Source organism: Terrapene carolina, unplaced genomic scaffold, assembly GCF_002925995.2.
Source record: "Terrapene carolina triunguis isolate 2854851 unplaced genomic scaffold, T_m_triunguis-2.0 Scaffold69, whole genome shotgun sequence".
In the NCBI taxonomy this organism is placed as follows: Eukaryota; Metazoa; Chordata; order Testudines; family Emydidae; genus Terrapene; species Terrapene triunguis.
The window spans coordinates 52,617,667-52,633,655 of record NW_020664420.1 but is presented as its reverse complement, the minus strand read 5'-3'; the positions used below and the strand labels follow the sequence as shown (position 1 = coordinate 52,633,655).

Genomic DNA, 15,989 nt, shown 5'->3' with positions numbered 1-15,989 from the left:
TAGATACTCTCACTGAACGTATTTTGAAACATATTACCATATTTAAAATTTTTCTGGGACTTGGGGAGATTTAAAACATCTCAATACTAGCAAAAACTTTTCTGGTTTGCTCCCCCCGCACCCAAATATTTCAGATATTTAGGTTCAAGCAGGCATTGAGGCAAGGCCTAGCACAGACTCTAGACAGCCTATAGGGAAACAGCTTCTGGGCACTCTACCAAGGAAGCAATACAATCTGCCTGAAGTGACCTTCAATCCTAATCTCTCAAACTCTTTCATGCTGGGCAAATGATTTCAGTGATTATATTCTAGCAAAACTGATGAACAGACAGCCTCCTTTGAGACTGATGCAGCTATCTTTATGTAATTTGGCTAAAATTCCCCTCCACTCTCGCACCTCCCATTCACAGACGGAGCATGCAACAGTTAGGCTAGTCAGCCTTCAACACAACAGGATTACAAACATTAGCATGGCTGCTGTGTGACTACAAACAAAAAATATGAAAGGACATATGGACCAACTAAGCTCACCAACACAAATCCTATCTTTCATCTCATGTAGAGGATCCAATCTGGGAGAATCCATGCTACAAACTAGGCGTGGAAGAAGATAATGTGGATGGAATGCCACATACTATCTATATCCTGATTAATATCAAAGGACCAGATCACACCATTTAATTTCTCTCCAACTACAATATAACCTATCAAGTACTGCAATATGGCAACATATTCAAATTTGTCACTTGTTCCCCTCACAGTTCGGCCCAGAGGAACTTGCATTGTCTGAAGCGCCAGAACTTGCCAAATTTTGTAGAGAATTATACTATTTCTCCAGACTGGCAGCTACACTAGAGGAGTTCCTAATGACCCACCAAAGAGTTAATATAGATGTAGTGATGCAAAAATGGAACAAAGAATTGGCAATAAGTATCTTACCCCACAGTGAAACAGAACATGAGAGATTAAAGAAGCAATCTTGGACCTCCAATTAAGTCTCTTTCAACAAAAAATCATGTTTAGGGTTCACTAGTTGCCCCAAACACTTCACAAAGTTAAAGCTACCCTCAGTGATCAATGTTGAGGTGTGTGTCTGTGGGGTGGTGGTGGTAAAGGAGCCAGCATGCATATGTTTTGATCATGCCCTATTGTTTCCAGCTTCTGGGATGGTATTAGAACCAGAATTAATAAGTTCCTAGAGTTGTCACTTGACCTTAAAGCTGACATTTGCATACTGTACTGGGTCAGATACCCAGCAAATGGGAGCTATCACTATATCAAAGGGAATGGCTACATAGAGTTGTACTGGCTGTGAGAGGTCAAATTTTGCTACACTGGAAAAATAAATCTGTCCCTTTCCCCCACATATCCTCCCCCCCCCCCCAGCAGTTTTAATGGACTGGCAGACCTGGCTGCAAAGGAAGGTATCTGTAATGGTGTGGCACCCACCTCTCACAAGAACCTCCTTCTGATCAGGTGTGTCTGCAGTCTTTAAACAGTCCCAGCCCTGGTATTGAGCCATACCCCCAGGACTTCCTCCCTGGAGGCAATGGTTTTGCTCTCTCTGGTCTGTTCTGGCCTCAGCTCTCTGGCTGGGCCTCTTAGCAGTTCAGATCCCCCTCTGGGGTTTATTGCTGTCCAACTTAGGCCACTTCCCTAATGGCCTATGGGGGGGAGGGGTGGAAACCTGGGCCCACCCACTACTCCAGGTCCCTTCCCAGGGACCCTAAGAATAGTACCCATTTGCCACCATGTCCCTTTAATAAAACTGCTTTCAGTTCCCTGGGCCACTTCCCCATAGCCCCAGCCTTCACCAAAGCTTCACCCTTACCTCAGGGATCTTTTATCTTCAGGCCCAGCAGCCAGCCAGGAGCTCTTCCTCTCACCCCTGGTCCTTGCCAGCACTGAGCTGTCCATGGTGCTGCAGTTCCCTTTGGCCAGCCAGGAGCACCCTCTACACTCCTCTGACTCCAGCAAGAAACTGACTGTCTCTGCAGCTCTTTTTATATGGCTCTCCTGGGCCAGGAGTGGCTGCTCCCTGCAGCCTCTCTGATTGGCTGCTTCTCCTGCAGCCACTCTAGGTTGCTTGGAGGACTCCTCTCCTGCTCTCTTCCTGGGACATGTGTTCAGGACCCTGAGGCCTCCAGCACAGCACCTCTGGACCTAGTCCACACCATCGCATACAATAGATAGCAAGCCCTAGAAAAAGCTGAGTCTATTTGGGACAATTTCCTAGAACTGGTCAACTAAAAATCCCTGCAGGATGCCTGAAAGAAAGACAGGAGATAAATCTATACCCTTCTTCCGTATTCCCTCTCCTCTCCATCTCTTTCCCCCTGCCTTTTTCCCTTTCATTTTTATTTATTAATTAATTTGGATATATGGTATAAAAATCCATGTGCTGGGAACATATAGTAATTTTTGTACTTGTTTTTTATGTTGGCACCTAAAATATCTTTGGTTTGTTAAATGAAAAAAACTGAAAATTGTAATTAAATCAGAAAAAATAAAATGAAAGGACTTTAAAATCTTTTTAGCCTTTTGTGTGGTTCAGTTAAATGAGTCATCCTTCTTGTAGACAATTCAGACAGAATTTAATGGAAATGGATTATGCCTTTATCATCTTGAAGTACTGGTCCCTGGTTTACCAAGTAAAGCTACGAAAATTGTAATTAGTGCTCTGTACTAAATAATGTATTTTATTCTAATTTACCATAACAAAATGAAATTGACCTACACAAAGAACTGAAATAAGCTGAGTTTGCCAATTAAAATGAATAAATACATTGCACAAAATTCACCAGAACATGTTTAGGATTTATGGATGAATTCTGGTGAGAATCACAATTAAATCAAATTATTTTGGGCTAGCTACACTGCAATCTTGTTATGAAGCTGTTTTTAAAAAAATATTATTAAAAATAGATTGTATCCAAATGGGCAAAATCAGAGATATATAAATTGAGATTTCTTAAGTATAATTATTTGCATCTGTGACAGGCATAAAGGTCATTCGGTGCCCTCACACCCTTGCTTGTCTCAATGTGACTCTTCATGGGAGTAACTGTATGCCTGGGCCTAACATTTTGCAGGACTGGAGCTTTCATACATTTCTAACAGAATTTCTTTAAAAAAGATCAACGCTACATTTTAAGTGAAAACAATAAGCCATGGTCAATCTGTTGTTCCATGATCTATTCACATTTAATCACATTTATGGATGCCATACCAGAGAGGAATATATCCTTTGCCTACCTCACTGAGTGATGTCCCGAAGTATAATCTAGTTTCCCATATTTCTGAGTTCGGTAGCCATGCTTTTGCATCAGGTCCATCCATGTTGTATAATTTGGATCTAAACCTTTGAAGTTATTCCAAGATTCTGTTAAATGAGTGAAGAGGCCACTCCACATAGCTGAAAAAAGCAAGTCAGAAACAAATGCCTGTCAACGCATTTATAGAATAATAACTAGGGCTGTCAAGTGATTAAAAAAATTAATCTTGATTAATCACATGATTAATTGTGCTGTAAAACAATAACAGACTACCATTTATTTAAATATTTTTGGATGTTTTCTACATTTTCAAATACATTGATTACAATTACAACACAGAATACAAAGTGTGCAGTGCTCACTTTATATTTATTTTTGATTACAAATATTTGCACTGTAAAAACGAAAAAGAAATAGTATTTCTCAATTCACCTCAAACAAGTACTGTAGTGCAATCTCTTTACCATGAAAGTTGAACTTACAAATTTAGAATTATGTACAAAAAAACCTGCACTCAAAAACAAAACAATGTAAAACTTTAGAGCCTACAAGTTCACTCAGTCCTATTTCTTGTTCAGCCAATCGCTCAGACAAAAAAGTTTGTTTACATTTACAGGAGATAAGGCTACCCGCTTCTTATTTATGTCACCTGAAAGTGAAAAAGGCATTCGCATGGCACTTTTGTAGCTGGCATTGCAAGGTATTTACGTGCCAGATATGCAAAACATTTGTATGCCCCTTCATTTTTTGGCCTTCATTCCAGAGGACATGCTTCCATGCTGATGACACTTGTTAAAAAAAATAATACGTTAATTAAATTTGTGATTGAACTCCTAGGGGGAGAATTATATTTCTCCTGCTGTTTTACCTACATTCTGCCATATATTTCATGTTATAGCAGTCTCGGATGATGACCCAGCACATGTTGTTTGTTTTCAGAACACTTTCACTGCAGATTTGACAAAATGCAAAGAAGGTACCAATGTGAGATTTTTAAAGATAGCAACAGCACTTGACCCAAGGTTTAAGCATCTGAAGTGCCTTCCAAAATCTGAGCAGGACAAAGTGTGGAGCATGCTTTTAGAAGTCTTAAAAGAACAACACTCTGATGTGGAAACTACAGAACCCAAACCACCAAAAAAGAAAATCAACCTTCTGTTGGTGGCATCTGACTCAGATGATGAAAATGAACATATGTCATCCGCACTGCTTTGGATTGTTATCAAGCAGAACGCATCATCAGCAAGGAAGCATATCTTCTGGAATGGTTGGCGAAGCATGAATGGAGATATGAATCTTTAGTGCATCTGGCATGTAAATATCTTGTGATCCTGGCTACAACAGTGCCATGCGAACGTCTGTTCTCACTTTCAGGTGACACTGTAAAATAAAAGTGGGCAGTATTATCTCATGCAAATGTACACAAACTTGTTTGTCTGAGAGATTGGCTGAACAAGAGGTAGGACGGAGTGGACTTGTAGGCTCTAAAGTTTTACATTGTTTTATTTTTGAGTGCAGTTATTTTTTGTACATAATTCTACATTTGTAAGTTCAACTTTCATGATAAAGAGATTGCATTATAGTACTTGTATGAGGTGAATTGAAAAATACTATTTCTTTTGTTTATCATTTTTACAGTAAATATTTGTAATAAAAATAATAATATAAAGTGTGCACTATACACTTTGGATTCTTTGTTGTCATTGAAATCAATATATTTGAAAATGTAGAAAAACATCCAAAAACATAATAAATTTCAATTGGTATTCTATTGTTTAACAGTGCGATTAAAACTGCGATTAATGGCAATTAATTTTTTTAGTTTATCATGTAAGTTAACTGCGATAAATCGACAGCCCTAATAATAATATTAATACTTTGTACTTTTATAACATGTTCCATAGCATCCTCCATCCAAAGATCTCAACATACATTAATTAAGATTTGCAGTCCCCCTGGGTCATGTAGAAATGTTATCCTCATTGCACAGATAAGAAAACTGAAGTCCAGAGAGGTAAAATGATTTGTTTAAATTCACACAGTAGGTCAATAATCGAGAAGAGAGTAGAATCCAGGTGTCCTGACTCTTAGCTACATGATATAATAATTATTTTTTAATTTGTATTGTGACACTGCCTAGGAGCACCAGTCATGGGCCAAGGTCCCACTATGCTAAGCATGGCACAATCATTAAACTTAGTATCTTCTGCTAGAAAAGAAACATTTTTATTGATTGTAAAAATAATATGCCTTACTTAGAAAGGCCCCAAAACAGCAAAGGACTTAAGCATGTGTTAAATTTCAAGTTGAGTTGATCCCTTAACTTCAGTGGGACTTTTCGTAAGTTTAACGTTAAGCATGTTGACCATCAGAACACGACTAACACCTTCTGTGGGTCCACGGACATCACCTCTCACAGATTCGGTATCGTGCTGCCTTAGCTCTCTGGCTATGGCATGCTCGAGTCCTACCTTTTCTGGCGTGTCAGAATCCAAAACAAAAAGGAAGACAGTGATCTCAGAATCAGGGTCATGCATGGGATTGTCAGGAGGACCCTTGCTCTCCTGTTCTGAACAGCTAGTCCTTTTTTGTTAGTTTTCCTGGACCTAGCTGTTCCATCCACCAAAGGGTTCACCCAGGTAGCAAGTTGCCCTAAGCTCTCAGCTTGAACCAGGCTTCCCTGGTCAGCCCTGAATTGGGTTAGTTGTTCTCCTTTTAGCTCTCCTTTCCATGCCGGATATTGGCTGCACTGGGTTCAGGTGCAGCAGGGCAGCATCAACAGGGTCCACAGGCTCTCCTTAACCCTCTCATCATTGCTAGTGGAGAGCCAGTCAGTTTTCCTTTGTTGCCAGTATGGGGCCTCTGTGCCCCAACATACATACATATAAGTGCTTTTCTGAATCAGGGCCATTATCTACAATGTTTTAGATTTCAGTGTGAATACTTCAGGGTGATGAATGAATCAGTTCCTCTCAGAGCTACTGTTTCAGTTCTTCTGTGGACTCAGACAGACATCACTACATTGGTTTCACTTAGTTCATATGTGAAAGGTTTCCGCCACAACAATAAGAGCTAGAAACATTAAAATGAAAACTTGGATTCTGAAGCACAACTTTTATCAAATGGTGTATAATATGGCAAAGTTTGTAGTCACAGAATTTCACAATACAAAAGGCTCTGATTATAACTGGTTGAAACAACAGAAAAAGTTTAAAAAACACTATAACATATTTAGGTAATAACTACTGAAAATACAAGATATTTGAGAATAACTGGTTAGAAGAGCTGATGTCTCAAGGCAAAGCTAAAGGTCATCCATCAGTTTCAATCAGTTGTTAGTATTTCATATGCGTCCCAGGCAGCAAGATAGGTAGAAAGTATCTCTGTGCTGGGAAGCCCCAGAGCAGCCCTGAAGGCAGCCACAGATCAATGTTGTAGAGCAGTGGTTCTCAAAGCTGGTCCGCCGCTTGTTCAGGGAAAGCCCCTGGCAGGCCGGGCCGGTTTGTTTACCTGCCGTGTCTGCAGGTTTGGCCTATCACGGCTCCCACTGGCTGCGGTTTGCCGCTCCAGGCCAATGGGGGCTGCGGGAAGCAGTGCGGGCCGAGGGATGTGCTGGCCGCCGCTTCCCGCAGCCCCCATTGGCCTGGAGCGGCGAACCTGCGGCTGCGTCAGGTAAATAAACCGGCCCGGCCTGCCGGGGGCTTTCCCTGAACAAGCGGTGGACCGGCTTTGAGACCCACTGTTGTAGAGGACAAACAAGTCCATTGGAATCCTTAAAGGTTTTCAGAAGTATTGAAACCTGAGTAAAGTTTGCAACGGCTTGGGGGGCTGAGAAGTTGAAAGAGAAGAATGCAGTTGGGAGGAAGAAGCATGGGAGGCAGACAAGGGGGGAAAGAGAAATGGATAAAAACCTCAGAAGGTTTGGATAATTTTAGATAAGCATTTAAAAATGGGGGCTTATTCAGCTCAAGCCTTCTGAGGTCTATCCATCACTAATGAATATTTAAACCGGCTCTCCCCAGGTAGCTACTATTTCCTTAAGAAGATTTTTAATATGATTTTACCTGCACGAGAAGGACAGCATATTGGAGAATTGGTGTAGGCATTGAGAAAAACCGTGCCATATCTTTTCATGAAATTTATAAAAGGTAGGATCACGGTCTGATTTCCTGGATAAAATGTCAACCTTCCATCCTGCAATCAAAAAGAAGGTACTTAAAAACATTAAAATTGATAATGGTAACATTTTCTTTAATAATTAGAAATAAAATATTATGAAAATGACCCAAAGCTACAGTATATGGCAAATTTACCATTCTAGGAATTACGTTCTGGTTGTCCAAGAGTTGCAACAACAGACTGGTAACTATAAACATCACTGGCAGGACTCTGTGTGTGTGTGTATGTGTGTGAGACTGAAAAGCATATGCTAACTGTTGTATTTTCAATAAATGCTGCGTATTTGCCTTCCTCTATAAAGATTCCGTGTGCTTTGTATGAGCATAACAGTCACAAGCGTTTGCAAGACCAGGGCCCTAGACTCGCTGACATTTCATCTTTAAAAGAATAAGCTGTGTAAAATGGATACAGATCATTCTCTAGCATCTGAGTCAGTGATGGCCTAAGAAAAAGCATGTACAGTATAGAGAAGCAAGAGTTACAGTGACATAACTGTTAGAATGTAAGATATGTTGATACTCAGTTTTGAAAGAATCTTTCATTTGTTAAAAATAATTGCTTAACATTATGATTACATTTATACTTCACATTGTATTTTACAATTTGCAATACTTAAACAGGAGGGCAAACATACACAAAAAAAGAATGATAACTTCTTTTTCTGCCTTTGGCCTTACAATAGAGATCCACAAAAACATTTTACTCAGCCTAAAGAATATTGTGTTTTTCATGCTACTCTGTTTCTGTGCCTTAAAAGATATGTGGTCAAACTCTGATTTCAGTTATAATGGTATAACTTTATTGGAGATGGTTTCACTGTTTTATATAGTCCCCTGAGGAAAAAGGAAAACAGGGACTAAACAGGCACCAAGAACAATAGTTTTATATATTATTATTATTTCTATAACCATAACACTTATAAGCCCTAGTCATGGAGCAGGATCCTACTGAGCTAGATGATGTACAAACACAGAACAAAAAGGCAGTCCCTGCTTCAGAGACAAGAGAAAATAAATGGATACAGACAAAACAGAGAGTACAAGAAAACAATGAAACAATGTTGGTCAGCATGATAGGGCGTAATCTCAGGACACTAGCATCGTTGTCAAGTTTTTCGTAGTCATCACAGAAAAAAGTTTTAGGGAGGGTTTTGAAGGAGAAAAACGCATTTGTTTTGCGGACATTTACAGGGATCTCCTCCTAAGCATGAGGGGGCAGCATGGGAGAGAGCATGGAGGGAACTTGTTTGAAAATTTAATAAGGCTTGGATCACGGGACAATCAGAAGTGGGAGTTGACATCTAGATAGCAAATGAGAGACATAATGGGGATAGACCATGAAGAGCCTTGAAAGTGAAAACAAGTGTCTTATGCTTGGTGCGATAATGGGGGGGGGGGGGGTGTCAGTGGAAGGATGCAAAGAAAGGGGTGATATAGAATCAGAGAGTTTAAGTCTAGAAGAGACAACCAGACCATCTAATGTGACCTCCTGTATATCACAGGCCACCGAGACCACCCTCCAAACACACACTAAGCCCAACAACTGAAATTAGATCAAAGTATTACACCCACACGAGACGAGACTATTATGTGTCACAGGGAGTGAATAGGAGGGACCAAGGTGCACCAGTGCCTGAGGCCCCCATGATGACAGGGAAATGATTAAGTGGAAAATACCCAGATAAACCTGGTAAAGTGATAAGAAAGGAAAATGATCTTTGCATCAGGGTTCTAAATGAATATGAGCAGGGTAAGGTTTACTCCTCAAAAAACAAATTCTTGCCTAGTCCTTTGATTAACATTAAATAAAGAACCTAAGGAGGAAAATTACAAAATAAAATTAAATAAATAAAATTCAAAGTGAGAAAATAAAAATGTGAATTCAGCTTATGCAAACTTTCTTATACAAAATAATCAATAGTTATGAATGTAATGTAGTTTTAATGAACTGTAAAGATTTGTTTGCTCTCCAAAGGAGCTGCCTTCTACCATAAATAAGAAAGGGTATGTATTTATGAATTAAATACAGATTAAATGAAATAAAGTTTTAAAGACAATAAATAATTAATTCAAGGGTCTGATTGCACCCATTCTATCTACCTGTATAGTTAGATCACATTAATCCAGAGGTGAAAGTAAGCCGGTACGGCGTACCGGTAAGAGCCAGTACACAGCCGACCGTACCGGCAGGGGGCAGCTTCCCCAGGGCCCGTCAATTTAAAACGGCCCATGGCTCCCGGCGGCGATTTAAAAGGTCCGGGACTGCAGCCCTTTAAATCACTGCTGGAGCCCTGGAGTAGCTCTGGCGGCGGCAGCTGGAAGCCCCAAGCCCTTTAAATCGCCACCGGGCTGTGCTGAAGGGCTGGCTGGGGGAGCCCCAGCCTCGCCCCTTCTGCCCGAGGCCCTACCCTTCCGGTTGAGCCACCCCACCCACCTTGCTCAGGACCTCGGCCACCCTGTGTACTCGCAAGTCCCTTAAGTTACTTTCACCCCTCCATTCATCACTGTAGTTTCTGAGGCCATAGGTGCCAACTTCCTCAGTTCTCGGAGGGTGCCTGACCCCCGCTCTGCCCCACGACCCACTCCCACTCCACCCCTTCCCCCAAACCCCCACCTCACTGCTCTGCCTCTCTCCCGCCTCCCCTCCCCCAACTCTTCCTGCCCCCACTCCTCTCCCACCACAGCACCTCCCGCATGCCGCTGAACAGTTGATCATGGTGGGGGGAGCCGCTGGGAGTGAGGTAGAGGAGTTGATCAGCAGGGCTGCCTGCTGGTGCTGAGCACCCACTATTTTTTTTCCACGGGTGTTCCAGCCCCAGAGCACCCATGGAGTCAGTGCCTATGTCTATGGCCATTATGGACACAGGGGACATTTACAAAAAATTTTCACCAGCTTTATCCCACTTTAGCTGAACTGGTGTACATATAAGTATAGATAAGCTTCTGGTATTTTTACCACCATGTTAGTTAAACCTGATGAAAGCACAGTGATAAAAACAGGCTTGGGCCCAGTATCATGATTCCCTCCAGTTCAGCTGAACCTGTGTTTAAATTGGTTGGAATAATTCTATAAATTTCCCCATGGTGGACGATACCAGAATTTCTTATAATTTCTAAAGGCTATACATCCCAAGAATCTCCGATTGTTCCCTACAGTTTTTTATTCGTAGGAGTGTTCTCTTTTCAACATAGGTCAAAGAAATTGTTTTTACATTTCTGTTTTGCAGTGTTCACTGCTACTGTTACCTCATGACCAGGTTTACCATAACTGATAACAGAAATAGTTACATGTAATTTGATTATTTGTAAGTAACTGATCAAAATAATAGGTTTCTTTTTAAAAGTGTTATCTTGAGAAAAAATCTGACTCTTTCTTTAAGCTCAAAAATACAGTGTCTTTCAGTTAATTGCAATCCTGTCTTTATGGTCCCTAACAGAAGTGATGATGCAGTGGACAGCTCTCAGGGGTATAACATATCCTCTTTTTTACTGAGATTGTGGGCCTTGCTTGGACAAGGTAGTTTTGCAAGCCCTGACTGTGGCCAAAATAATTTTCAGAGTCTGTGAAATACCATTTCAGCATGAGACAAAGACAGTTTGACACCGAGGCACACACTGCCTTGGTTCACATCACACAAGTGTCTCTGAAGTGCAGAGGGCATCCCAAACTCATCAGACCCTACTGAAGCTGACAACACCGGGTTAGTGTTTGGTGCTACCTGCTTTATACGTGCTCAGGCTCTTTCCCTGTGAGCAGAGGCCTGGGGAAGCAGGAGGCTCTGGTGGGATACTTACAAAGGCATCGCACATCACCATCACCACGTTGCGCGCCCTCTGGCTGCTGCCAGCGCCGAGGTGTCCCCAGGCCACAGGACGCGCCTTCGCACCTTCCCAGCGAGTGGAAGCCAGCAGCAGCACCAGAGCCGCCAGCACCACCGTCCGGGCCCCTTTTCCGCACCGCCCCCTCATCCTCTCCGCGCGCCCAGAGCCAGGTCCCCGGGCACACGGCCCCTCACACACCGGCAGGGCGAGCAGCGCTCCCCGGCAGCCAGGCTGCAGCCATTGAGGGAGCGCTGGGCCTAGAGCCAGCCCACCCCAGCGCTTTGACACTGCCCGGCGACACGCCCGAGGCCTAAGAGCAAGACGCCGTGACACTCCCGCCCTCTCCCTCCAGGAGACCAAACTACAGCGCCCATCAGGTCTCGCGGAAGCGGGCCACGACAAACTACACCTCCCGTCATGCCTCGGAGGTCAGGCGGCGAGGGGGGTAGGGGGATGAACTACGACCCCCATCATGCCACAGGAGCTGGAGGACGGTAAGATGGCGGAGTGCTGAGTCGCGTCAATGGCCCTCACGCGGGAAGTGGTGTAACCGAGTCAGTGCGCCTGCGCGGCCGAGCCGGGGCGGTCGGGGTGCGGGGAGTTGGTGGCTGGTAATTGAGGCAGGAGGCGGAGGCAGAGGCAGGTGAAGCGCTCAGTGGGAGCGGGCGCAGGGGGCGGTGCCGCTGGCGGCCCCTGAGGGCCTTTGCTAGCGCCCCGTGGGCGGCTCTGCGAGGCTTGTGTGGGCCCAGCGCTCCCTAGCTAAGCCGGGGCGGTCGGGGTCCGTGGGTGGAGGGGGACCCTGTCCCCGGGGAGGGTGCGAGGGGGCTGGTGTACGTTGCCGAGTGGGAGGCCTGGGGCCCCCGTGGGCGGCAGCGGCAGGTGTGGAGTAACAGGGCAGTTCCGCTGGCTGCCGTGGCAGAGGAAAAGAAAGGTCCCAGCTCTGGGCAGGGAAGGCGAAATAGCCCAAAGAGCAGCGGCGGCGCTAGAGCTAGATCCACAAAGGGACGGGGGTAGTGTACACTGCAGAAACTCCCTACAGCAGCGTGGCCAGAGCCCAGAGCGACAGCCGTGCTGCGCTGACGCCAGAGTGCTGAAATAGCAGTGAGGATGTTCCTGTTTCAGCTCGGAGACCCACCTGCTTACCGGGTTCCACAGCCCAAGCAGGGATATATACACACTGCTATTTTTACCGCCGTAGCGTGGGCCCTGCAAGCCTGAATCTGTACATCGGGTTCTGAGACTTGCTGCCACAGGGGTGTCCCCCCCCCCCCCCCCCCGGCAGTGTAGACATACATACGCTTATACTCAGTGTTGCAACACCTGATATTTAGGCACCCTGCTGCCCAGTGGGATCCTTAGCCCCGAGTTAGGTGCCCAGACTCCCTATACAATGCATGGGGTGAGTTAGGCTCCAAAGAAAGGGATTTACAAAAACCAGTATGCTGAGCAGGGAGCTGTCCAATCTGGCAGTAGGAAATGCCAAGGAGAAGCCTGGGGGCTAACCCTCATTTAGGTGCCTGACTCAAGGCCAGAGATAGAGGGCCTATCTCTACTTTAGCATCACAGATCTGAACTGGGATCCACTCCTGGAGTTAGGCACCTAAGCCAGGTCAGCCCTGTTTCATGAAAAAATGGAGACCCCCTCCTCCACCCACACCATATTATAGCCAGTAGCCTGGTGATCAGGATACTGAGCTGGGATGTGGGATATCTGTTTTAAAATCTCTGCTCAGCAGCAGGGACTTGAACTTGGTTCACTCATATCCCAGGGAGTAACCTAACCACCAGACTATAGAGTCATTGTTTTTCCTCTCTCACTGGTCTGTGACTCTGCTAGTTACAGGTGCTACTGTAATACACATAAATAATAATAATAGTAATATATGACTTCTATTCAATTTTTCATAGTGGACCCTTGCTCCCCAGTATAGTGTTTCTTTTTCTACTCATTCAGACCTAGATCCTTTTGCACTGGGGTATCCCCTTCCTGCCACACTCCCCATCCTGGCAATGATGATAATTGCATCCGAACCATGTACACTTTCTAAAGCATGTGTTAGAGTGAGTGTAAATAATGTGTGCATCAGACTGATGTAGGTGTACAATATACTTAAATATACATGTATGTGCTTTAAATGATACTATGTGTAATTTCAAAATATATTAACTTTATTGTTTATGTTTCCATTTTTTTACTAAAACAAACTTGAATATTTCCTTCATTCCTGCACACATCCCTTCCAAACTTATGAAGTGCTCTTTCCCTCATTAGGGACTACTTAGGAAGTGGAATTTGAAGTTGATCAATGATGTTGATAGAATGGTATGGCCAAAAAGTGTTGGGAAAATCTTTAAAATGTGAATGACAGAGAAACACGTAAACCTCCATATTACTGAACCTCCCTATTTAATGTGCCCCAACTGTCAAGAAAAATTCTACTCTGGGGTGAGAAGTAGCTTTTAGTATTTCAGGGTGATGGCTCAGATCCAGCATAGCATTTAAGGATGTGTATAAATGTGAGTACATGATTGGTCCCAATAACTTCAGTGGGACTACTCACATACTAAAAATGATACATGTCCTTGGGATTGGGGTTTAGAGGTGTACTATCGCATATATGTTTATATGTGTGTGCACTGTTTTTTTGTCAATACTGGATTGATAGCTATTTGGGGCAGGAATTTTGTCTTATACTTGTACAGCAGTGAACATACTGTTAATATTTGCTAAAATGTTTTCTCTGTGTATGGTAATGCAATATAAGTCGAATGCTTTGAACAGTATTTGATATAAATGTCTTTTCTTGAAAACTAATTTTCTGTCCTTTTGACTTTAGCAGTAATAATGTCAAATAAGGAGGTGAAGGCAGCATTGAAAAGTGCCAGAGATGCAATAAGAAATAAAGAATACAAAGAAGCCTTAAAACATTGCAAGGTAATTAATTCTTCTACTTGTATAAAAATTAATTGTGTGTACAAGTAAAAAGCCCTACTATTTTCTGTCCACTGGAATTGTACTCTATACTTTCTGCAGTAATGTACATACTAAGTAAGGTACACATCTTGGCAGTGTACATAGTGAATGATTTGCTGTGGGGTAATCACTAAAATCCTTGTGGATGGGTCCTTCTTCCTTTCTTCAATGAAGATGAAGTTCACAGAGTCAGACAAATGCCACCCTTTCAATTCACACACTGGATCTTATTGCTATATGGTAGATACTGTGGTTTGGTGTGGTGTTGATTTCATTAGTTGCCCATGTTAGCTTGTCCAGAAAAGGAGATCAGTTTTCTGTTGCATGTGCTTAAATGCGAAGCAGAGGGTACAGTAACTCCTCACTTAAAGTCGTCCCAGTTAATGTTGTCTCGTTGTTATGTTGCTGCTCTATTAGAGAACATGCTTGTTTAAAGTTGCACAATGTTCGGTTATAACACCCTCCACCCCCCCAGCGCCTCCCGCCCACCTGCGGGCCCCACGGGTCAGCGCCTCCCACCTGCTGCAATCAGCTGTTTCACAGCGTGCAGGAAGGCTGGGAGGAAGGCGGAAGGACATGGCACGCTTGGGGGAGGGAGCGGAACTGGGTGGGAAGAGGCGGGGTGGGAGTGGAGCTGGGGCAGGATGAGGCAGGGTGGAGCCTTGGGGGAAGGGGTGGAGTGGGGGCAGGGCCTGGGGCAGAGCCGGGAGTTGATCACCCCCCACCAGTTTTACAAGTCGGCACCCGTGGCCCCAGAAGCCCATGACTGTCTCCAGCTCTGCAGGGATGTAGAGGCCCAGTTCCTCTGTGTTGTGTGTCCTTAGCATACCATGCAACCTGGCAGATTGGTTCCCTTAGGAGACGACTGGTCTCCCCAGCACCCCAGGGTGTGGGAGGGTGTTCAGTGACTAACTGGAGCAGGCATTTGTGTGACCTGCTGCTCAGAGGCCAGCAGAGACATCCCCATCGGGTGCTGGGGAAGGATGCAGCACAGTGTCCCTTCCTTTGTGCTGCCACTTGCCTGCTCTTCCTGGTTCCTGTGTCGAGCCCAAACCCGCAGAGCTTGCACGGGGAGGATTCTGCAGGCCTAGGAGTGGGGCTATTGTTGGCCCACACCCTCACTGGTGCTCTGGGGCCAGAGGATATTCGCTTACCTAGTCACAGCCGTGAGTCAAACTGCACCAAACTGGCATAAAGAAATTTACCAAGAAAAAAAAGGAAAGCAAAACAACAATCTCTAGATGTGTTTTTTCGAGTTGGGAATGTTCATCAAGAACAGCAAGAGGAGCAGCCAGATGATCCACCCTCTTCCGCCCTCTGACTCCACCACCTCAAACAAGCTTCACAATCATCATTGCTGAGTACAGTATTAAATTGTTTAAAATTGTTTAAAACTTATACTGTATATGTATATAATGTCTTTTGTCTGAAAAAGATTTACCTAACACCCTCCCCCCCCATTTACATTAATTCTTATGGGGAAATTGGATTCGCTTAACATCGTTTCGCTTAAAGTCACATTTTTCAGGAACATAGCTACAACGTTAAGCGAGGAGTTACTGTATTAATTCTCAGATGACTGTGATAAAAGTCTATCTTTAACCATAGACTTTAGAGAAATCCTTCAATGACCACAGTTACTGATACCTGTGCCACTAGGACCGTTCATATGCAGTTTTTTCTTGCTAGAGAAAGCTAGCAGTTAGAAATTAACCTTTTATTAATGCTCTAACTTATGTT

At 43.8% G+C, this 15,989-nt stretch overlaps 2 protein-coding genes across 4 annotated transcripts in view; one reads left to right on the top strand and one right to left on the bottom strand.

Moving 5' to 3' along the window:
- The window catches only part of ARSK (arylsulfatase family member K), a 48,458-nt gene extending 36,804 nt beyond the window's left edge, over nt 1–11,654 (bottom strand). The window contains exons 1-3 of the mRNA XM_024206822.2: nt 11,249–11,654; nt 7,340–7,469; nt 3,256–3,415 (exon numbers count right to left, since the gene is read on the bottom strand). Coding sequence (XP_024062590.1) covers nt 3,256–3,415; nt 7,340–7,469; nt 11,249–11,422 — 464 coding nt within the window. The 5' untranslated portion in view covers nt 11,423–11,654. The remainder of the gene's footprint in view (nt 1–3,255; nt 3,416–7,339; nt 7,470–11,248) is intronic.
- Nucleotides 11,655–12,850: 1,196 nt separating this feature from the next.
- TTC37 (tetratricopeptide repeat domain 37) overlaps nt 12,851–15,989 on the top strand; it is an 89,544-nt gene continuing 86,405 nt past the window's right edge. Inside the window, exons 1-2 of one of the 3 annotated variants that reach the window (XM_029910902.1) lie at nt 12,851–12,884; nt 14,113–14,210. In XM_029910902.1, coding sequence (XP_029766762.1) covers nt 14,121–14,210 — 90 coding nt within the window. In that variant the 5' untranslated portion in view covers nt 12,851–12,884; nt 14,113–14,120. Of the gene's footprint in view, nt 12,885–13,312; nt 13,337–14,112; nt 14,211–15,989 lie in introns of those variants that run through there. The other 2 variants (XM_024206841.3, XM_024206849.3) reach the window with 2 other exon arrangements.